Source organism: Hemitrygon akajei, chromosome 21, assembly GCF_048418815.1.
Source record: "Hemitrygon akajei chromosome 21, sHemAka1.3, whole genome shotgun sequence".
NCBI classification, from domain to species: Eukaryota; Metazoa; Chordata; class Chondrichthyes; order Myliobatiformes; family Dasyatidae; genus Hemitrygon; species Hemitrygon akajei.
The window spans coordinates 69,267,766-69,292,846 of NC_133144.1; the positions used below are offsets into that span (position 1 = coordinate 69,267,766).

At 43.7% G+C, this 25,081-nt stretch overlaps 1 protein-coding gene across 5 annotated transcripts in view; it reads left to right on the forward strand.

Moving 5' to 3' along the window:
- The window catches only part of spef1 (sperm flagellar 1), a 51,923-nt gene that overhangs the window by 16,812 nt on the left and 10,030 nt on the right, over positions 1–25,081 (forward strand). For 2 of the 5 annotated variants that reach the window (XM_073025704.1, XM_073025706.1), the window contains exons 4-7: positions 737–782; positions 3,045–3,120; positions 16,954–17,050; positions 19,388–19,519. In XM_073025704.1, the coding sequence (XP_072881805.1) occupies positions 737–782; positions 3,045–3,120; positions 16,954–17,050; positions 19,388–19,510 (342 nt within the window). In that variant the 3' untranslated portion in view covers positions 19,511–19,519. The remainder of the gene's footprint in view (positions 1–736; positions 783–3,044; positions 3,121–16,953; positions 17,051–19,387; positions 19,520–25,081) is intronic. The other 3 variants (XM_073025707.1, XM_073025705.1, XM_073025708.1) reach the window with 3 other exon arrangements.

Sequence of the window (25,081 nt, forward strand, 5' to 3'; positions counted from 1 at the left end):
GTACCAGAGATTGGAGGACAGCCAATGCTGTTCCACTGTTTAAGAAAGACTCTAAACATAAACAAGAAAATTATAGACAGTGTGTCTGACAATGGTTGTAGGAAAGTTATTGGGAGAAGCCAGAGGGTGGTAGTAGATGGTTCCCTCTCTGTCTGGAGGCTGCAGGGATTGATGCTGGGTCTGTTGTTTGTCATCCATATTAATGATCTGGATGATAATGTGGTTAACTTGATCAGCAAATTTGCAGACAACAGCAAGATTGTGGGTGCAGTGGACACCAAGGAAGATTATCATAGCTTGCAGAAGGAAGTTTGGATAGATACTTGGGTGGTAGGGGTATGAAGGGCTGTGGTCCTATTGCAGGTCAATAGGACTAGGCAGTTTGATTAGTTTCAGATGGACTACATGAGCCAAAAGGCATGTTTCTGTGCTGTCCTTTTCTATGACTCAATTAGATACCTGAGAAATGGAGATAATGACTGGAGGTAAAGAGCAGGTTGGTGGTAAAGACAAGTTGGTTATTGGGATGTAAATTCCATTAGCTTGCAGTTGAAGTCTGAGCTTGTTTTTTCTTTTGGCACCACTAAATGACCTGCTGTAGGTGAAACCATGAGACAATGTTGGAACCCTAGGAGCTAAATGAAAGTACTGAAGAAACTTCCTGTAGCACACACATTGTGAAGTTATGAAACAGATGAGCATATATGGTATTTATTCTGTGTTTCCTTTATGTTAGCAGGATGTGGAAGATTATAGTGATAGAACTGATAAGAATTTTCCAGGTAAGTAATTTTCTTACTTTTATTACCTCTAACACTCCTCATGCTTGCCTATCTACTATTTTGTCAGTTAAAGACAATTACAAAACTATTGTGTGCTGAAGGGCCTGTACTGTATTGTATTTTGCTCTTTTATGTTCTATATTATGACATAGTAGCATTTGGAACAATGAATATTTCAGTTAGAAAACCAAATCTTAAGCCATCAATGTCATGTTGAAGGGGCAGTTCTCAACTCTGGTCCAGTTGGATGTTTTGTTTTGTTTTTGGAATGTGAGGCTCCAATTAACATGCTCAATAGTTATCCTACAATTAGGAACATCCACTCTCCTTCAACAGCTGGGGTACTTGGCACAGTCAGTGAAGGAGCTGTGAGGTGTGTATTGTTATTGTCCTTGGTGGGTTCAATATCAATGCTCAAGATGGGGAAAACTTCTGGCTTAAGATGGTGTTACTGAAGTCTGGTGACAGATTACTGGTGGTTCATAAAGCAAGAAATACTACTCAGTACTGTATTAATAAAACATTTTCCATGGTAAGTTTTGGTAAGCTATCTCAGCAAACGATGAAGAGATGTGCCAAGGTGAGGCTGAGTTGAGGGTTGAGCCATGTGGGTGCGACACAAAGTCAGAGCATGGCATGTTCAAGGAGGAGTGATTGGAGTGAGGTCAAGGTCTGTTTGAGATGAAGATGGAGTTGGTGGGAGTGAATTGAAGAGGAGTCAGTGGGGAGGAGTTTCAGAGCCCATCCACCTAAACTGGGAGTGAGGTGGGATTGATCTAAGTGCCAAGCCGATTTGGAAAGATTGACTGCGGCCATGGGCTGAGTGGCTGGGTACAGGCCTAGAGCATATCACTGTGGCGGGGCCCAAGTCCTAGTGTGGGGGATGACCCAGAGTTTGAACAATTAAACACCAACCCAGATAGACTGAAAAGGCAGGGTGTTTAATCTCTACTTTGTTATGTATACAGTATTTTTTTATTTTTACATAATTCTTATTCTTTATAATTGTTGAATGTTGTTTTCATTGCATGTCACTCTCTGACCAACACACCACAGCAAATTCCTAATATATGTAAATGTATATGGCAAAAAAAAGTTGATCATAGATCTTTGCCCTGCAAATCTCATAATGATGTGACTGGATCTGACATGAAGAAGATGTTGCAGTTGCAACATATCATACTTTCTGCTCATAAGTTTACATTCTGCTGCACAAGTCCATCATAGAAATACAGACAGTCCCCAGGTTACGTACGAGTTCCATTACTGAGTCCGTCTTTAAGTCAGATTTGTATGTAAGTCGGAACAAGTACATCCAGTATTATTTAGCGTCAATTAGTCAAACGTTTGTCTTGGTATATAGTATATATTTTACCTTTCTATGCATATAAAACACTTAAGAAACGTATGTATTCCAATAATTAAACCACTGCGTTGCTTAGTAATAATTGTAGCTTTCATCGGGGCAGAGCCTTTCACATGCTCCATTATTCTCACTTTATCCGTTATTCTTTAAAATTGTTCAGATCGTTGACTGACTGTAGCCTAACAATTTTCCAGTGACCGATGGCATTTCATCCCTTTCCAAACGCTTTATTATGTCCACTTTATTTTCAATCGCGATCGCTTCCCATCAATGGAACAGAAACACTATGGGCGGCGGGTCCCAAGGTCCGCTGGGTCCTAAGGACCACTGCACTGAGTCAGGCTAAATGGGACAAGTGGGGGCTGTGCTGGGTTTGGGTATTTGATCCTCCACAATATTCTGCATGAGATTTTAAACTGGAGGTGGCAGTGTTTTTTTTAATGAGGTCGAGTTGCGAGCTCGACATCAACAAGGCACGGATGGTATGGGAGTCACTGGATCGACATCAACCCGGCACAGGAGCAGTCTATCACTGGATCAAACTCGGGAACCTCCATTCTTCAGCCCAGCGCTGATCTCACTGCGCCACCAGCCGACCGGAATGGGGGAGGGGCAGGGTCAAGGTGAATCTTACTAAGAAAAATTTAAGCCAAATACAAAGTTAAACACTCAACACAGTGTCAACAGCAACAACTTAAAATGGCAGACAGCGTCATGACCTGACTTAAAATAGCGGATGGCGTTCTCCTTCCTCGGTTTGTAAGTACGAGTGACCGTAAGTCGGACGTTTGTAACTCGGGCTACCTGTACATCTTATGTGGGAAGTGGGTGGCATTTCATCTCTTGGATTGCTGCAGTGATTAACACACCTTCTGACATTTTGTTTTATTTTGTAGATTACATTCCTGTCAGCATATATCCATTTACAAAGGAATGCCAACCCAAACCAGAAATGTGCAACAACAATCCCAGGTAGTTTTGAATATTTGTTGCTATTCATTTTGGCAGCTGTTACCTGTCACCTTTCCAAGTCGATTTGGTAGCTGTGTTCATCCTCTCAAATGTACCAAGAATGTGCTGTGATTCACTTACTCTCTGTTTGTTTGGTTAACGCAAGTTACGAATGCTAAGTTTCTTAAATTTGTTTGGACCATGTCAGTCTTGTTCCAAGAAGCTTCCATGGAATAAATTGATCTGGTTTCTCAGTCCTGAGAATTAGAAAAGTGGTTGTGCTTCTTGTGTCATCTGCTGACGATGTGCATACAACTGTGTTCAGTATTTAACCTGCTGGTCTTGGCCTTGGAGGATTTAATACTGAAAGTGTGAGAAAATGATCTATGCACTATTAGTAAAATAACCAAATTTTCTAGGTTGTCAAAGGTCAATCAGCTTTGAGTTTCTGGATAAGTGTATGTAATCTCAAAATTATTCTGCAGATTGCTTTCCATTGTATAATTTTTTTATTTATTTTATTTATTTTTTATTTAGAGATATATCAAGGAATTGGCCCTTCTGGCCCCTCAAACCGCACCTTCTAGCAACCCTAACAAACACGATTTAACCATAATCTAATCACAGGACAATTTACAATAATCACTTAATCTGTTTGGTATGTCTTTGGACTGTGGGAGGAAACTAGAGCCCCTGGAGAAAACTGTCTGTGTAGAGTCAGCATGTTCTCCATGTGACTCTGAGTTACCTCTGGGTGCTCCGATTTCCTCCTGTAGATGTGCTGGTTGACAGGTTACCGTAAATCACCTGAGTAGTTGGGGAGGTTGATGAGTAGGAGAGGGTGCAGTTTACCGGGAAATAAGTGGAGGAAAGGGGTTGACAGGATTTCACTGAGAGACAGCAGTGACTCAGTGCTAATTGGCCTCCTTCTAAGTCTAATATAAATAATAGGCCTAGCAGCAATCACTGAGTTCTAGTTCTGATACCCCCAGTAAACTATTGTAATATGTACTCGAGGATAAATTGGCAACCATAGACAAACAAGAGAAAATCTGCAGATGCTGGAAATCCTAGCAACACACCCAAAATGCTGTAGGAACTCAGCAGGCCAGGCAGCATCTAGGAAAAGAGTACAGTCAATGTTTCGAGCTGAAATCCTTCAGTAACCATTAAGTTCCATTTCTGATACTCCCATTAAACCAATGTCATGTACACATGAGGAAGTATTGCTCTGGCCAGTTTCTCATTATTTTGGGGTTTGATCTGTTTATAACCTTCTGCATTTTCAACATCAGAACAGTCAACACACTTCAACATTCCATAGTCTGTTAAGAACTTTTGAGATTTGCTATAAAAGGCAATGTATAAAGAAAAGATCTTTTTCTATTTTTGTTTGAATTTAACTCGTGATTTTTTGAAGCAGTCTTCCTCAGTCAACAATTATTTTTTATGCTTTAGACCCTACAATTTATTAATTATTAATAAGTGTCTAAGAGGAAGGAAATGGCCAGCTGGTTCCTGTTCTTCTGTTATCACTTCACTCCACTCCACTTCCTCCTTTCACTCTTCAACTCACTGAACTCTGGTTTGGGAACTTAAATGATGCTGCATCTAGCTGATAGCAGCCCTGCACGCTGTGCTGTTTATGAGGACTAGGGTCATTCCCCACTCTCCGACTCTTCTCCACCATTCCGCAAGATTGTAGCTGATGTCCAACCTCTGAACCATTTCCCTGCACTACATGCTTTTCTCTTGATCAGTCAGTGATCCATCAGAATTAGTTCTCAATGATCAGTGATTGAGCTTCACAGCCGACCACAGATCCGTCACCCAGAGACTGGAGTAATTTCTCCATGTTTCAGCTCTATGTGGCCTTGCCTTAACTTTGGTTTTCATGGTAATTAATCTATCTATAAATCCATTTATTTATTTATTTATTTAAAGATGCAGTACGGAACAGACCCTTCCGGCTCAATGAGCCACACCATCCAGCAATCCACCGATTTAACCCTAGTCTGATCACAGGACAACTTACAATGACTAATTAACCTACAAACAGGTACATCTTTGGAACATGGGAGGTCACCAGAACACTCGGAGGAAACTCATGCACTCATGGCGAGGACATAGAAACTTCTGCAGATGGTGTTGGAATTGAACTCTGAACTCCAACGCTCCAACTTGTAATAGCATGGTGCTAGTCTTTACTTTACCATGAGTACGTGTACCTTTAACAATAAACATGAACTTATCATTGATATATGGTGAAAGGGTGTTGTCTATGTACTGATACCCAGAATGCTAATTCGAGATGGACCCATTTATTCTTATTCACTGTTTTCTATCTACCTACTCTAAATGCACGGTAATATATTAAACCCAGATGCATCTGCTATAACTCTGTGCAGCAGTTCCCTCTGTGGGACCGGATTGAAATTCTTCAGTAAATACTAATTTCCATTCACCAATCCCATGTGCTATATCCTCAAAGACTTAGAATAGATTAGTCAAATGTGGCTTTCCCATTATAAATCCATCTTAACTCATGTTGACTCAGTCACTGCATTTCATCTTGACATCATGCCTGAATCCTGAAATCACCACTTGTTGGGTCCTGCATTTTAAGCTCCCTCAAATCTGATCCTCCTACCAATATTCTTTGGACCACATTTCTTATTATTCCCCCTTGTCCCTTTAAGGTACTCTGTGGCTAATCAGTGAAATAAAATCTGCTTATCTGATTTCATAAAGTAGGCTTAAGGAGGTATCTTTAAGGTTTGACTGTGTTGTAGGTAATGGATTTATAACTCCGTATGCTTGTGTGAATTAATGATTGGCAGAGCAAACTCAATCTGTGGTTCCTGATCACAGTTCTAAATTCAGAGATATGTCCACTGGTTCTGGACTTCTCAGCTTCAGCAATGTCCTCCCTGCATTTAGACTGCCCACGTTTATGTCAAGTCAGAGTTAGACAGCATGGAAAGAGAACACCTTGGAAATAATCAACAGGATTGAACAGACTCAGTGAGTGGGATTTATGAAAGGAAAATCATGTTTGACTGCTCTGCTGAGACCTTTAGGCCAAGCTGCATCACTGTATCAAACCTGCTGTCTCTGAACAGCAGAGACCAGAGTTCAGTCCCAATCTCAGATGCCCATTGGGTTGACTTTGCATTTCCCCCCCAACCATGTGAGTTTCCTCAATCTGCTTCAGTTTTTTCCCCACTGCCCAAATTCATTGACCATTGGAATCTGAGAACAGCTGATGAGAATGTGGAGAGAATTTTAAAACATTTCAGATATTGACATACAGATGTCCCTTTAGAACAAAGATGAGGAGGAATTTCTTTAGTCAGAGGTGGTATGCCTATGAAATTCATTTTCACAAATGGCTACAAAGGCATTTCTACCCTGGGGAAAGGATTCTGACTCCCTACCCTATCTATGCCCCTCATAATTTTAATGTCTCTTATCAGGTCTCTGCTCAGACTCCAATGCTCCAGGGGAAAAAAAACAACACAAGGATCTTGACGATTGTAGGGATGACTTGCAGTGGACTGAAAAGCTTGAGCATATAGATATTAAGTGGAGGGATGGGTTAATAAATTTGCTGATGGTACTAAGGTTGGAGGTGTTGTGGATAAGTGTGGAGGGCTGTCAGAGGTTACAGTGGGACATTGATAGGATGCAAAACTGGGCTGAGAAGTGGCAGATGGAGTTCAACCCAGATAAGTGTGAAGTAGTTCATTTTGGTAGGTCAAATATGATGGCAGAATGGTAAGATTCTTGGCAGTGTGGAGGATCAGATCTTGGGGTCTGAGTCCATAGGACACTCAAAGCTGCTGCACAGGTTGACTCTGTGGTTAAGAAGGCATACGGTGCATTGGCCTTCATCAATCATGGGTTTGAGTTTAGGAGCCGAAAGGTAATGTTGCAGCTGTATAGGACCCTGGTCAGACCCCACTTGGAGTACTGTGCTCAGTTCTAGTTGCCTGACTACAGGAAGGATGTGGAAACCATAGAAAGGGTGCAGAGGAGATTTACAAAGATGTTGCCTGGATTGGGAAGCATGCCTTATGAGAATAGGTTGAGTGAACTCAGCCTTTTCTCCTTGGAGCGACAGAGGATGAGAAGTGACCTGATAGAGGTGTACAAGATGATGAGAGGCATTGATCGTGTGGGTAGTCAGAGGCTTTTTCCCAGGGCTGTAATGGCCAGCACAAGAGGACACAGGTTTAAGGTGCTTAGCAGTAGGTACAGTGGAGATGTCAGGAGTAAGTTTTGTTACACAGAGAGTGGTGAGTGCATGGAATGGGCTGCTGGTGATGGTGCTGGAGGCGAATATGATAGGGTCTTTTAAGAGACTTCTGGATTGTTACATGGATCTTAGAAAAATAGAGGGCTATGGGTAACTCTAGGTAATTTGTAAGGTTAGGACATGTTCAGCAAAGCTTTGTGGGCCGAAGGGCCTGTATTGTGCTGTAGATTTTCTATGTTTCTAAATGTCCAACTTCTACTCATAATACATACCTTCTATTCCAGGCAGCATCCTTGTAAATCTCTTCTGTACCTATTTCAGAGCCTCCAAAAAGTTCAAAGTTCAAAGTAAATTTATTATCAAACTACATATATGTCACATATACTACCTTAGATTTATTTTCTTGTTGGCATTCACAGTAAATACGAAGAAGTACAATATAATCAATGAAAACTGCATATAACAAAGACAAACAACCAACCAATGTGACAAAGACAACAATTTGTGCAAGTATAAAAAGAAATAATAATAACTAACTAAATAAATATTAAGTATCGACATCATGAGTTACAAAGTCCTTGAAAGTGAGTCCATAGGTTGTGGAATCAGTTCAGTGTTGTGAATGAAGTTATCCACATAGATTCAGGAGCCCGATGGTTGAAGGGTAATAACTGTTCCTGGACCTGATGGGATGGGATCTGAGGCTCTTGTATCTCCTTCCTGATGGCAGCAGTGAGAAGAGGCTTGGCCTGAATGATGGGGTCCGTGATGATGGATGTTGCCTTTCCTGCGACAGTGCTCCATGTAGATGTTCTGAATGCTGGGGAGGGCCTTACCTGTGATGGACAGGACTTTTCTGTTCAAGGACATTGGTATTTCCATACCAGGCTGTGCTGCGACCAGTCAGTATACTTTACTCTGCGCATCTGTTGAAGTTTGTCAAAGTTCCATCATCCATCCAGCTCCATCCAGCCTCCACAGCATTGAGGACATCTTCAAGAGGCGATACCTCAAAAAAGCAGATCTATCATTAAAGACCTCCATCTCCCAGGACATGCCTTCTTCTCATTGCAACCATCAAGGAAGAGGTCGAGGAGCCTGAAGACACACACTCAATGCTTTAGGAACAGCTTCTTCCTCTCCACCATCAGATTTCTGAATGGACAATGAACCCATGAACACTACAATATTTTTTCTCTCTTTTATTTAATTAATGTTTAAAATATATTTCTTACTGTAATTTATAGATTTCTATTATTATATATTGCGCAATACTGCTGCTGCAAATTAACACATTTCACAAAATATGCCAGTGATATTAATAGACAATAGACAATAGGTGCAGAAGTAGACCATTCGGCCCTTCGAGCCTGCACCGCCATTCTGAGATCATGGCTGATCATCTACTATCAATACCCGGTTCCTGCCTTGTCCCCATATCCCTTGATTCCCCTATCCATAAGATACCTATCTAGCTCCTTCTTGAAAGCATCCAGAGAATTGGCCGCCACTGCCTTCTGAGGCAGTGCATTCCAGACCCCCACAACTCTCTGGGAGAAGAAGTTTTTCCTTAACTCTGTCCTAAATGACCTACCCTTATTCTCAAACCATGCCCTCTGGTACTGGACTCTCCCAGCATCTGGAACATATTTCCTGCCTCTATCTTGTCCAATCCTTTAATAGTCTTATATGTTGCAATCAGATCCCCTCTTAATCTCCTTAATTTCAGCATGTACAAGCCCAGTCTCTCTAACCTCTCTGCGTAAGACAGTCCGGACATCCCAGGAATTAACCTCGTGAATCTACGCTGCACTTCCTCTATAGCCAGGATGTCCTTCCTTAACCCTGGAGACCAAAACTGTACACAATACTCCAGGTGTGGTCTCACCAGGGCCCTGTACAAATGCAAAAGGATTTCCTTGCTCTTGTACTCAACTCCCTTTGTAATAAAGGCCAACATTCCATTAGCCTTCTTCACTGCCTGCTGCACTTGCTCATTCACCTTCAGTGACTGATGAACAAGGACTCCTAGATCTCTTTGTATTTCTCCCTTACCTAACTCTACACGGTTCAGATAGTAATCTGCCTTCCTGTTCTTACTCCCAAAGTGGATAACCTCACACTTATTCACATTAAACGTCATCTGCCAAGTATCTGCCCACTCACTCAGCCTATCCAAGTCACCCTGAATTCTCCTAGCATCCTCATCACATGTCACACTGCCACCCAGCTTAGTATCATCAGCAAACTTGCTGATGTTATTCTCAATGCCTTCATCTAAATCGTTGATGTAAATTGTAAACAGCTGTGGTCCCAATACCGAGCCCTGTGACACCCCACTAGTCACCACCTGCCATTCCGAGAAACATCCATTCACCATTACCCTTTGCTTTCTATCTGCCAACCAGTTTTCTATCCATGTCAATATCTTCCCCCCAATACCATGAGCTCTGATTTTACCCACCAATCTCCTGATTTTACCCACCAATCTCCTATGTGGGACCTTATCAAATGCCTTCTGAAAATCAAGGTACACTACATCCACTGGATCTCCCTTGTCTAACTTCCTGGTTGCATCCTCGAAAAACTCCAATAGATTAGTCAAACATGATTTGCCCTTGGTAAATCCATGCTGGCTCGGCCCAATCCTATCACTGCTATCTAGATATGCCACTATTTCATCTTTAATAATGGACTCTAGCATCTTCCCCACTACTGATGTTAGGCTGACAGGACGATAGTTCTCTGTTTTCTCCCTCCCTCCTTTCTTAAAAAGTGGGATAACATTAGCCATTCTCCAATCCTCAGGAACTGATCCTGAATCTAAGGAACATTGGAAAATGATTACCAATGCATCTGCAATTTCCAGGGCCACCTCCTTTAGTACCCTAGGATGCAGACCATCTGGACCTGGGGATTTGTCAGCCTTCAGTCCCATCAGTCTACTCATCACCATTTCCTTCCTAATGTCGATCTGTCTCATTTCCTCTGTTACCCTATGCCCTTGGCCCATCCATACATCTGGGAGATTGCTTGTGTCTTCCCTAGTGAAGACAGATCTAAAGTACTTATTAAATTCTTCTGCCATTTCTCTGCTTCCCATAACAATTTCACCCAATTCATTCTTCAAGGGCCCAACATTATTCTTAACTATTTTCTTTCTCTTCACATACCTAAAAAAGCTTTTGCTATCCTCCTTTATATTCCTGGCTAGCTTGCATTCGTACCTCATTTTTTCTCCCCGTATTGCCTTTTTAGTTAAGTTCTGTTGTTCCTTAAAAATTTGTACATTCATTTCCCAGGTGTGATCTCCCTGCAGCCATGTCTCCGTTATCCCAACAACATCATAGTTACCCATTCGCACCTGAGCTTCAAGCTCATCTGCCTTATTTCTGTCACTTTGTGCATTCAGATATAGAATTTTGAGCCCATTTCTCCTCTCTCTGTTTAAATTGCTGCCTATTGTGCTTAACCCAGCTCCCCAAACTCCCATTGGGCTATATGCCCCTTGAATTTTGTTGTCCTTCCTAAATTTACTTATTCTTTCTGCACATTTAACTCCATGTTCCGTCAGACCATCCTTCTGTACATGTGTCCTCCTTATCACTTGTTCCGCCTCACCTTTCTCTACTACACACTTAATATTCCAGAACCATGTAGTCCCCACCTGTCCTTTATTCTTCATCTCGCTATCCTCTCTCGCATTCTGGATCCCTGCCCCCTGCAAATTTAGTTTAACCCCCCCCCCCCCCCCGAGAAGCACTAGCGAACTTTCCTGCAAGAATGTTAGTATCGCTCCAGTTCAGGTGTAAACCGTCCCATCGGAACAGATCCCACCTTCCCTGGAACAAAGCCCAATTATCTAAAAACCTGAAGCCCTCCCTCCTGCACCATCCTCTCAGTCACGTATTAATCTGTATAATCCTTCTGTTCCTTGCCTCACTCGCACGTGGCACAGGTAGCAATCCTGAGATTGTTACCCTGGAGGTCCTGCCCTTCAGCTTTGCACCTAACTCCCTGAACTCACTACGCAGGACCCCCTCACTCATCCTACACACGTCATTGGTCCCTACATGAACCACAACATCTGGGTTCTTGCCCTCCCTCTCGAGAATAACCTACACCCGATCTGAGATGTCCCGGACCCCGGGACATTAAGTGTGTTTCTGATTCTGAAGTTTTAGATTTCATGCAAATTCTTCACAAACTTCTAAGGAAGTTGAGGCTCTGCTGTGCCTTCTTTGTAATGGCACTTACGTGCCAGTCCCAGACAGATCCTCTGAGATGATAATGCTGTGAAATGACACCCTCCTTGTGATAGGACAACCCAAATTCCACACAGTACTGCAAGTATGGCCTATATAGGATAGGAAAGGAATGGAGGAATGGAGAGGTAACAGGATACCACATGGGAATGGCACTGAGTAGAGCATCAGCCAAGATTTGTGTGAGTAATTGGTTAGAAGGCTAGAGCAGCCCTTCTGTTTCATGATTTGTAAGTGTCAGAACAGTTAGTGGAAAGGTTGTGGAAGCAATTGTTGGCAAGACCTCAGACAAAGTGAGGAATCAAAAGGTTGCGCATGGTGTGATAGAATCGAAAAGAGTGAATATAGGATTGAAGGTGTTGTATCTGAATGTGTGCAGTATATGTAATAAGGTAAATAAACTATCAGTACAATTTCAGATTGGCAGGTATGATGTTGTAGGCATCGCTGAAGCATGGCTGAAAGATTATAGCTAGGAGATTAATGTCCACGTATACACATTGTATTGAAAGGATAGGCAGGAAGGTGGAGGAGGCAGTGCTGCTCTGTTGCTAAAAAATGAAATCAAATCATTAGAAAGAGATGATATAGGGTCGGAAGGTGTTGAATGATTGTGGAACTGCAAGGCTAAAAAAAAGCCCTGATGGGAGTCCTATACAGACCCCAAACAGTTGTAAGGATGTGGTCTACAACTTACAACAGGAGATAGAAGACAATAGACAGTAGGTGCAGGAGTAGGCCATTTGGCCCTTCTAGCCAGCACCGCCATTCACTGTGATCATGGCTGATCATACACAATCAGTACCCCGTTCCTGCCCTCTCCCCATATCCCTTGACCCCGCTATCTATAAGAGCTCTATCTAACTCTTTCTTGAATGCATCCAGAGACTTGGCCTCCACTGCCTTCTGGGGCAGAGCATTCCACATATCCACCACTCTCTGGGTGAAAAAGTTTTTCCGCATCTCTGTTCTAAATGGCCTACCCCTTATTCTTAAACTGTGGCCTCTAGTTCTGGACTCACCCATCAGCGGGAACATGCTTCCTGCCTTCAGTGTGTCCAATCCCTTAATAATCTTATATGTTTCAATCAGATCCCTTCTCATCCTTCTAAATTCCAGTGTATACAAGCCCAGTCGCTCCAATCTTTCAACATATGACAGTTCCGCCATTCCGGGAATTAACCTTGTGAACCTACGCTGCACTCCCTCAATAGCAAGAATGTCCTTCCTCAAATTTGGAGACCAAAATTGCACACAATACTCCAGGTGGGGTCTCACCAGGGCCCTGTACAGCTGCAGAAGGACCTCTTTACTCCTATACTCAATTCCTCTTGTTATAAAGGCCAGTATGCCATTAGCTTTTTTCACTGCCTACTGTACCTGCATGCTTGCTTTCACTGACTGATGTACAAGAACACCTAGATCTCATTGTACTTCCCCTTTTCCTAACTTGACTCCATTTAGATAGTAATCTGCCTTCCTGTTCTTGCCACCAAAGTGGATAACCTCACATTTATCCACATTAAACTGCATCTGCCATACATTTGCCCACTCACCCAACCTGTCCAAGTCACCCTGCATTCTCATAACATCCTCCTGACATTTCACACTGCCACCCAGCTTTGTGTCATCAGCAAATTTGCTAATGTTACTTTTAATCCCTTCATCTAAATCATTAATGTATATTGTAAACAGCTGCGGTCCCAGCACTGAACCTTGCAGTACCCCACTGGTCACAGCCTGCCATTCCGAAAGGGACCCGTTAATCGCTACTCTTTGTTTCCTGTCAGCCAGCCAATTTTCAATCCATGTCGGTACTCTGCCCCCAATACCATGTGCCCTAATTTTGCCCACTAATCTCCTATGTGGGACTTTATCAAAAGCTTTCTGGAAGTCCAGGTACACTACATCCACTGGCTCTCCCATGTCCATTTTCATAGTTACATCCTCAAAGAAACTCCAGAAGATTAGTCAAGCATGATTTTCCCTTCATAAATCCATGCTGACTAGGACTGATCCTTCTTCTGCTATCCAAATGTGTCGTAATTTCCTCTTTTATAATTGACTCCAGCATCTTTCCCACCACTGACGTCAGGCTAACCGGTCTATAATTCCCTGTTTTCTCTCTCCCTCCTTTCTTGAAAAGTGGGACAACATTAGCCACCCTCCAATCAGCAGGAACTGTTCCTGAATCTATAGAACATTGATTCGTTATTCAAACGAGAGGACATGATTTGAGAGTTAGGGGGCAAAAGTTTAAGGGAAACACGAGGGGGTATTTCTTTACTCAGAGAGTGATAGCTGTGTGGAATGAGCTTCCTGTAGAAGTAGTAGAGGCCAGTTCAGTTGTGTCATTTAAGGTAAAATTGGATAGGTATATGGACAGGAAAGGAGTGGAGGGTTATGGGCTGAGTGCGGGTAGGTGAGACTAGGTGAGATTAAGAGTTCGGCACGGACTAGGAGGGCCGAGATGGCCTGTTTCCGTGCTGTGATTGTTATATGGTTATATGGTTATTGGAAAATGATTACCAATGCGTCCACGATTTCTAGAGCCACCTCTTTAAGTACCCTGGGATGCAGACCATCAGGACCCGGGGACTTATCAGCTTCAGACTCAACAGTCTATCCAAACACCGTTTCTTGCCTAATATAAATTTCCTTCAGTTCATCCTTTACCCTAGTTCCTTTGGCCACTATTACATCTGGGAGATTGTTTGTGTCTTCCCTAGTGAAGACTGATCCAAAGTACCTGTTCAACTCATCTGCCATTTCCTTGTTCCCCATAATAAATTCATCTGTTTCTGTCTTCAATGGCCCAATTTTGGTCTTAACTATTTTTTTGCTATTCACATGCCTAAAGAAGCTTTTACTATCCTCCTTTATATTCTTAGCTAGTTTACCTTCGTACCTCATTTTTTCTTGGCATCTTCTGTTGCTTTTTAAAAGCTTCCCAGTCCTCCGGTTTCCTGCTCATCTTTGCTATGTTATACTTCTCTTTTATTTTTATACTGCCCTTTACTTCCCTCATCAGCCACGGCTGCCCCTTACTCCTCTTAGGATCTTTCTTCCTCTTTGGAATGAACCGATCCTGCACCTTCTGCATTATTCCTAGAAATGCCTGCCATTGTTGTTTCACTGCCTTCCCTGCTAGGGTATTGTTCCATTGAACTTTGGCTAGTTCCTCCCTCATAGCTCCAAAGTTCCCTTTGTTCAACTGTAATACTGACACATCTGATTTTCCCTTCTTCTCAAATTGTAGGTTAAAACATATCATATTATGGTCACTACCTCCTAATGGTTCCTTTACCTCGAGGTCCCTGATCAAATCCGGTTCATTGCACAACACTAAATCTAGAATTGCCTTCTCCCTGGTAGGCTCCAGAACAAGCTGTTCTAAGAATCCATCTCGGAGGCACTCCGCAAACTCCCTTTCTTGGGGTCCAGTACCATTCTGATTCTCCCAGTCTACCTGCATGTTGAAATCCCCCATGACAACTGTATCATTACCTTTGCGACATGCCAATTTTAACTCTTCATTCAACTTACACCCTACATCCAGACTGCTGTTTGGGGGCCTGTAGATAACTCCCATTAGGGTCTTTCTACCCTTAGAATTTCTCAGTTCTAGCCATACTGACTCTACATCCCCTGATTCTATGTCCCCCCTCGCAAGGGACTGAATATCATTCCTCACCAACAGAGCCACCCCACCCCCTCTGCCAGTCAGTCTGTCCTTTCGATAAGATGTATATCCTTGAATATTCTTTTCCCAGGCCCTGTCCACTTGAAGCCATGTCTCTGTTATTCCCACAACATCGTACTTGCCAATTTCCAACTGAGCCTCAAGCTCATCTACTTTATTCCTTATACTTTGTGCATTCATATATAATACTTTTAATTCGTTACTCCCCTCCTTTCATATCAATTCCTATTTCACTTGGTCATGCTGTATGATCTCTTCTTGAGCTTTCTACTCCATTGATCCTGTTGTCCTTTTTAACTTTTCTTATTTTCACTTTCCCTTTAACTCCATCCTTATATTTTCAGTTCATCCCCTCCCACCCCCCCCCCCCACTACTTAGTTTAAACACATCCGTGTTGCAGTGGCAAACCTGTCTGCCAGAATGCTGGTCCCCCGCCTATTAAGGTGCAACCCGTCCCTTTTGTACAATTCATCCCTACCCCAAAACAGATCCCAGTGGTCCAAGAATGTAAATCCTTGCTTCCTGCACCAGTTCCTCAGCCACACATTCAAACGTATGCCGAAAGGACAATATTACAATAGTCATGGGGGATTTCAATATGCTGATAGATTGGGAAAATCAGGCTGGTGATAGATTACTGGAGGGGTGTTTCTAGAGTGCCTATGAAATATGTTTTTAGAGCAGCTCGTGGTTGAGCCCACTAGAGGGTCAACTATTCTGGATTGGATTTGCAGGTTAAATCTGTGATGACGAAGAAGGCAAATGCAATGTTTACATTAATTCCAAGAGGACTAGAATATAAAAGCAAAGATATAATGTTGAAACTTTATAAAGCACTGGTGAGGCCTCACCTGGAGTATTGTGAGCAGTTTTAGGCCCCTTATCTTAGAAAGAATCTGCTGAAACTGGAGAGGGTTCAAAGGAGCTTCACAAAAATGATTCCAGGATTGAATGGCTTGTCAAATGAAGAGCGTCTGATGGCTCAGGGCCTGTATTCAGTACAATTTAGAAGAATGAGGATTGATCTCATTGAAACCTATTTGAATGGTGACAGGCTTTGATAGCGTGGATGTGTAGAGGGTGTTTCCTATGGTGGGAGGGTCGAAGACCAGAGGACACGGTCTCAGAATAGAGAGGGGTCCTTTTAGAACGGAGATAAGGAATTCCTATAGCCAGAGGATGGTGAATCTGCGGAATTCTTTGCCACAGTCAGCTGTGGAAGTCGAGTCTTTATGTGTATTTAAGGCAGGGGTTGATAGATTCTTGATTGGTCAATGCATGAAGGGCTACAGGGAGAAGGCAGGTGAATGGGGCTGAGAGGAAAATTTGATCAGACCCCATGATGAAATGGCAGAACAAACTCAATAGGCCAAATGGCCTAGTTCTGCTCCTATATCTTATGGTCTTGTGGTCTTATGGAAATATATTAAAAGTTGTGTATGATGTCAGGGAGAACATAACTTTTGTTCCCTGCTGGAAGTTGACTGAACTGTGCACCAAACTGCAGCATGCCCCTGCTGAACATTCTTTGCATTGAAATCTTTATTCAGAGTTCAATGTTAATATTACTGAATGGCAGTGATCAATGTTCCTTCTGAATTACTCTTTCCTGCTTTGTTTGTCTCAGATCATTTTGTGAGCAGTATTCTCACTTGGATCCAGCAATCCGTTTCCTGTTGGAGGAGAAAGAACAAGCTTTGTTGGCTCTTCATGAAACCGTGGAGGTGAGCAGTCAGGGCAATTTTATCTCTTACATTGTACCATCTTCATATGGTCTTATTGGTAGTGGTTGCCACAGATTCTTCCTCCAGACTGTGCAGCAAACAGCATGGTCAGAGGAAGTCCTGTGCAGATGCTTGTGTTTGGTAAAACCACTGTTGCAGTTGTCCTGCAGACTGGGTCGGAAACAAAATGGTGACTATGTGTCCTGCCACACAAAAATAATTTGGGATCCACACTCGGGGCAGGACAGTTGAGAACCAGAGGGCACGGGTTTAAGGTGAGGGGGGAGAATTGTAAAGGAAATTTGAAGGGTAAGAGGGTGGTCACTCTCTGAAGGTGGTGGAGGCAGGTGCAATAATAATGTTTAGAAGGCTTTTGGACAGCTACATGGATAGGAGAAGAATAGAGGGTACAGACCTAATGCGGGCAATGCAGTAGAGTAGATAACAATCAAGTTGGGCTAAAAGGGGGTCTTGACTCAAAATGTTGGCTCTCCATTTCCCCGTGCAGGTCCTCCAGTGTCCTGTGTGTTCCTCCTGATTCCAGCATCTGCAGTGTCTTGTGTCCCTGCCTCTGTGCTGTGTAACTCTCTGATTCTGGGAAAGAGCTGTAGATAGGGGAGAGGGAGAAAAGCAGTAAATAAGCATGGGAAGATGCTGGATGAGGGGGAAAGAATATTACTGGAGATGGGTAAGTGAAGCAAGGTGTCAGGGAGGATCATATCCCTGAAAAATGCTGAGGGAAAAGGGCAAGGTGTGTCTGCTCGTGACATCATGTTACAGGGGACAAAAGTACAAATGCATTGAACAAGGAGCCCGCTGGGGTGGAAAATGAGGCTCAGGACAACTGTATCCTTGCTCTGTATGGGAGGAGAAGGAAGGGGTGAGAGCAGAAATGCAGGAAATGCAGTAGACGCATTTGAGAGCTGTGTTCAGTGGAGAGGAGACCATGGTAACGTACAGGAAGACGGGTGTGAGACCATTGTCAGATTGGGCACAGTACTGATATTTCCTGATGACAATAAGTACCTTTAAACCACTTCCCTTGTTAAACATTGCAGAGGAAGGGCTGTTCCGTAATTGATTAAGTTGGTTGTAAAGCCTGGTGTGCTGGCAAGGCAAGTGTGGGGCAAGAGAAACTGTCCTGGTCAGAGAATGAGTCACATCCTTCCTGGCCAATGTGACTTCTGTCTCTGCCACACAATGCAGTGAGAGTGAGTCAGGAGTATAAATTATAAATGTGATAATAATGAAAGAAAAGGGCATTTCTTCTCCGGTGAGTGAGGCTTTGCATTCACTCACAGGGGAGTGAGGCACAATATCCCCATTGTGCACAGCTGCTTCTTGGCAAAACTCCATGCATATCCAAACCATAGAGTGATTCATATCAATCTGAATCATCATATCACCTGCATATTACATATCTCGGCAGCTCAACATTCCTGCATACCAGAACCTTTGCTAAACACTTTCTTATCTCTTATGAGACCGCTGGAAGAAGACCTAAATTTAAACAATCTCCCTCAAAAGATACAGTAATTGGCAGGTCACCTTTTTCTAAACTATGCTCATGAACTGTGGAATTCAGCACCTAAAACTATAAAGTGGTAGTTGGTAGTTTCTTGATTGGTTAGGGCATCAAAGGATATGGTGAGAAGGCAAGTGTATGGGGTTGAGTGAGATCCGGAATAAGCCATTATGGAATGGCGGAATAGACTCGATGGGCTGAATGGCCTGATTCTCCTTCTATGTCTTATGGTCTTATGAGGAGCGTTTAATGTGTCTAGGCCTGTACTCACTGGAATTCAGAAGAAAGAGGGCAGCAATCTCAGTGAAACCTATCAACTGTTGAAACACCTTGTTAGAGTGGGTGTGGAGAGGATGTTTCCTATGGTGGGGGAGTCTAAAACCAGGGGACACAGCCTTAGAATAGAGGGACATCCACTTAGAACAAAGAGAAGGAGGAATTTCTTCAGCCAGAGGTGAATCTGTGGAATTCATTGCCACAGGCAGCTTTGGAGGCCAAGACAATGGGTATGTTTAAGGTGGAGGTTGATAGGTTATTGATTATTGATAGGTAATTCAGGGCATGAAGGGATACAGAGAGAAGGCTGGAGATTGGGACTAAGAGGACAAGTGGATCAGCCATGATAAAATGGCGGAGGAGAGTCGATGGACCAAATGCCCTAATTCTGCTCCAATATCATATGATCTTAAAGAGATGCAAACTCAGTTGACAGCTTTAAATGCCAGCCTTTTGCTCCCTGGATCTGGAGTACCTTTCTGGCTGCCTAGAGAATTCAGGTCTGTTATTATTACAGCTGTTTACACCCACCACAGGCTGATACCATCCTGGCTGTCAATGAACTATGCACATCCATCAATATCCATGAAACCACACACCCAGAGGCTGCTTTCTTCATTGCTGGAGACCTTAACAGAGCTTACCCGAAGTTCTGCTAGCACAATAAGGTGAGCACATGGGGAGGAAGCATACTCGACCACTGCTACTCTCTGTTCCGCAATGCCTACAAAGCACTTCTCCTCCCTCTGTTTAGAAAGTCTGACCATTCCTCCATATTGCTTCTGCCCATCTACAAGTAGAAATTGAAGCAGGAAGCGGTCATAGTAAAAATTATCCACTGCTGGTCTAACTGATCAGACTTAATGTTACAAGACTGCTTTGATAGTGTCACCTGTGAGGTATTTTGAGCTGAAATCATCTCCGAATACACGGAGGTAGTCACAAGCTTCATTCGGAAGTGTATTGAAGACATTGTTTCCCAAAATCAGTTTCCCAAACCAGAAGCCTTGGATAAATAGGTCAGTGTGTGTTGCTCTCAGTGCAAGGGATAAAGCCTTCACCTCTGGAGACCAACAGGAGCTCAAGAGAAGCCACTATGATTTATGTAGAACCATCTAGGTGATATTGGAAGATCATTGCTAATGCCTCTACAATCTCTACTGCCTCTTTCAAAACTGTAGAGTGAAGTTCATTTCGTCCAGGTGACTTAATTACCCTTAGGTCTTTCAGCTTTTTGAGCACCTTCTCCCTTGTAATAGTAACTGCACTCACCTCTCTGCACTCACACCTTTCAACATATGGCACACTGCTAGTGTCTTCCACAGTAAGACTGATGCAAAATACTCATTTAGTTTATCTGCTGTCTCCTTGTCCCGTTATTATTTTTATAGCCTCATTTTCTAGCAGTCATTATATCCACTCTTACCTCTTTTTGTTTTACATACTTGAAACAGTTTTTGCTATCCACCTTGATATTGTTAGTTAGCTTGCTTTCGTAATTCATCTTTTCCCTTCTAATAATTCTTTTAGTTGCTCTCTGCAGGTTTTTAAAAACATCCCAATCCTCTATCTTCCTGCTAATTTTTGTTTGTGTTGTATGCCCTCTCTTTTGTTCTTACATTAGCTTTGACTTCCCTTGTCAGCCATGGTTGTACTATTTTGCCATTTGAGTATTTCTTCGTTTTTGAAATACATCTGTCCTGTACCTTCCTCAGTTTCCCCAGAAACTCAAACCATTGCTGCTCTGCTGTCATCCTTGCCATTACCTCCTTCCAATTTACTTCGGCCAACTCTTCTCTCATACCACTGTAATTTCCTTTACTCCACTGAAATACTGCTATGTCAGACTTTACTTTCTCCCTGTCAAATTTCAAGTTGAACTCAAACATATTGTGATCACTAGCTCCTTAGGGTTCTTTTCCTTAAACTCCCTAATCATCTCCAGTTCATTACTTTACATAACCCATGAGGCGGCACGGTAGCAGCGGCCTTTCAGACCTGGTGTTACTTTAATTTTCTATTTTAAGTTTGATACACAATTTTCGATTAGGGCACATGGATAACAGAACGGCTATCTACCATCGCCAGATACTACTACAATACAGAGATCGCCCAAAAACAAACCTCCACAAAGATCTGCTGGCTAAATTACGCAATGTCGGCTTGCTGAGGGGAACGGGCCTACAATCCTTGGACTTGCCTGATGCTGGGAGCCAGAGATGGAGACGTCGAAAGCGATGTGCGAGGAAGCAGAAGCGAGGCAAACGGGCAGGGGTCCGTGCCAGGCTAAAAGCAAACCCTAGCTGGCCGGCTCTCCCGTCCATTCTGCTCTCCAATGTCCGCTCCCTGGACAATAAAATGGACTACATCCAACTCCAACGTAATACTCGGCGGGAGTACAGAGTTTGCTCCGCGTTTGTCTTCACAGAGACATGGCTCACTGATGGGATTTTGGACGCTGCCATCCAGCTAGTCGAGCTAGCTTTGTTTCGTTCGGACAGAGATGCAGCTGTCTCCGGTAAGACTCGCAGTGGCGGTGTCTGTGTTTACATCAACACGGAATAGTGTAAGAACTCTGTGCTGGTTTCCAGACACTGCTCATCGTTAGTGGAGTTTGTGGCAGTTCGATACAGACCATTTTATTTGCCACGGGAATTCACCTCTGTCCTTATATTCGGTGTCTACATTCCCCCCAGCGCTAATGATAAGGAGGTGCTCTGTGAACTGTACGGGGCTATTAGCGAACTGCAGAATGCACATCCTGATGGTCTGTTTATTGTCGCCGGTGATTTTAACCATGCGAGCCTTAAGTCAGTGCTCCCCAAATTCCATCAGTATGTGGACTTTGCAACGAGGGGGGAGAACGCATTGGATCTGGTTTACACAAACATTCCCGACGCGTACCAGGCAGAGCCCTGCCCCCACCTCGGATACTCAGACCACACCTCTGTTATGCTAATCCTAGCATACAGACCGCTCGTCAGGCGCTCCAGACCAGTTCAGAAGCAGGTGAAAACCTGGGCAGCAGGAGCCATCTCTGCTCTTCAAGACTGCTTTGAGAACACTGACTGGCACATGTTCAGGGAGGCTACAACTGATGGTGACTCTACCAACTTAGAGGAGTACACAGCATCAGTGACCAGCTACATCAGCAAGTGCATTGATGATGTTACTCTGTCCAAGACCATCACTATACGTGCTAACCAGAAGCCATGGATGACCGCAGAGGTGCGTGCGCTGCTGAGGTCCCGCGACTCCGCCTGCAGAGCAGGTGACATGGTAGCTTTACCAACAGCAAGGGCCAAACTGTCCCGAGGTATCAGAGGGGCAAAATGTGCACATGCCCAGCTAATCCACAGTTACTTCCAGGACAGCGGTGACACGCGGCGCATGTGGAAGGGCATCCAGGACATCACCAATTACAAGACAACATCACCTGACTGTGCAGGTGATGCCTCCCTCCCAAATGCGCTGAATAACTTCTACGCCCGGTTTGAGGCAGAAAATGACGTGGCGGCGAGGAAGTCCACCCCTCCTGCGAATGACCAGGTGCTGTGTCTTTCCGTGGCCGACATGAGAAGAACCCTGTGCAGGGTCAACCCACGGAAAGCTGCTGGACCAGACAACATCCCTGGTAGAGTACTCAGAGGATGTGCAGACCAGCTAGCAGATGTTCTCACTGACATCTTCAATATCTCCCTGAGCAGCGCCACCATTCCAACGTGCTTCAAGGCCGCCACCATCATCCCCATGCCGAAGAAGTCTTCAGTGTCCTGCCTAAATGACTACCGTCCCGTTGCACTTAAATCCATCATCATGAAGTGTTTCGAGAGGCTCGACATGAGACATATCAAGACCCTGCTGCCCTCCTCACTGGACCCCCTGCAGTTTGCGTACCGTCCCAACCGCTCAACAGATGACGCCATTGCCATCACCCTCCACCTGGCCCTAACCCACCTGGACAAAAAAGACACATTCGGATGCTGTTCATAGACTTTAGTTCAGCATTCAATACAATCATCCCTCAGAAACTGATTGGAAAGCTGAGCCTACTGGGCCTGAACACCTCCCTCTGCAACTGGATCCTAGACTTCCTGACTGGGAGATCTCAGTCAGTCTGGATCGGGAACAGCATCTCCAACACCATCACACTGAGCATGGGGGCTCCCCAGGGTTGCATGCTCAGTCCACTGCTGTTCACTCTGTTGACCCACAACTGTGCTACAACACACAGCTTGAACCATATCATCAAGTTCGCTGATGACACGACCATTGTGGGTCTCATCAGCAAGAACGATGAGTCAGCTTACAGAGAGGAGGTGCAGCAGCTAACAGACTGGTGCAGAGCCAACAACCTGTCTCTTAATGTGAACAAAACAAAAGAGATGGTTGTTGGCTTCGGGAGGGTACAGAGCGACCACTCCCCGCTGAACGTCGACAGCTCCTCGGTAGAGATCGTAAAGAGCACCAAATTTCTTGGTGTTCACCTGACGGAGAATCTCACCTGGTCCCTCAACACCAGCTCCATAGCAAAGAAAGCCCAGCAGCATCTCTACTTTTTGTGAAGGCTGAGGAAAGTCCATCTCCCACCCCACATCCTCATCACATTCTACAGGGGTTGTATTGAGAGCGTCCTGAGCAACTGCATCACTGCCTGATTCGGAAATTGTACCATCTTGGATTGCAAGACTCTGCAGTGGATAGTGAGGTCAGCTGAGAAGATCATCAGGGTCTCTCTTCCCGCCATCACGGACATTTACGCTACACGCTGCATCGGCAAAGGAAACAGCATTATGAAGGACCCCATGCACTCATCATACAATCTCTTCTCCCTCCTGCCGTCTGGGAAAAGGCTCCGAAGCAATCGGGCTCTTACGACCAGACTATATAACAGTTTCTTCCCCCAAGCTATCAGACTCCTCAATACCCGAAGCCTGGACTGACACCTTGCCCGACTGTCTTGTTTATTATTTATTGTAATGCCGGTACTGTTTTTGTGCATTTTATGCAGTCCAGTGTAAGTCTGTAGTCTAGTATAGCTTTCTCTGTTTTTTTTATTACGTAGTTCAGTCTAGTTTTTGTACTGTGTCATGTAAACCATGGTCCTGAAAAACGTTGTCTCATTTTTACTATGCACTGTACCAGCAGATATGGTCGAAATGACAATAAAAGTTGACTTGACTTGATTTGATGTCCAATCCAGTATAGCTGATCCCCTAGTAGGCTCAACAACAAACTGCTCTAAAAAGCTATCTCATAGGAATTCAACAAACTCATTCTCTTGAGATCCATTTCCTTCCTGATTTTCCCAATCGACCTGCATGTTAAATTCTCCCATGACTATCATAACATAGCCCTTTTGACATGCCTTTTCTATATCCTGTTGTAATCTGTGGTCCACGTCCCAGCTACTTTTGAGAGGCCTGTATATTGCTGCCATTAGGGTTCTTTTACCCTTCCAGTTTCTTAAATCAACCTACAAGGATTCAACATCTTCCAATCCTATGTCACATCTTTCTACTGATTTGATGCCATTCTTTACCAGCAGAGCTATGCCACCGTCTCTGCCTACCTTCCTATCCCTCCGATACAACACGTAACCTTGGACATTCAGCTCCAACTACAACTATCCTTCATCTGTAATTCACTGATGGCCACAACAGCATACCTGACAATCTGTAATAGTGCAACAAAATAATCCACCTTATTTCTTATATTCCGTGCACTGAGATATAACACTTTGAGTGCTGTATTCGCTACCCTTTTTGATTTTGCATCCCTAATGCACTGATACTCACCCTGATGACTGTAATTTTGTCCCATCATTTGCTTGCCCTTCCTGACAGTCTGACTGCATGCTGTCTTTGCTTTTTCACTGTCCGTCCTATCCTGAGTTCCTTCATTCTGGTTCCCACCCCCCACCAAATTAGTTTAAACCCTTCCCAACAACTCTAGCAAACCTGTCCGCGAGGATATTGGTCCCCCCTCGGGTTCAGGTGCAATCTGTTCCTTTTGTACAGGTCATACATCCCAATGATCCAAGAACCAGAAGCCCTGCTCCCTGCACCAGTAAGATTCTCTTTAATCCTACTTGCCAAGGACTTTTCATGGCTCCTCCTGGCTTTCCTAATTCCCTTATTCAGTTCTTTTCTGGCTTCTTTATAATCTTCAAGGGCTCTGTTTGATTCTAGTTTCCTAAGCTTAGCATACAGTACTTTTTCTTCTTGACT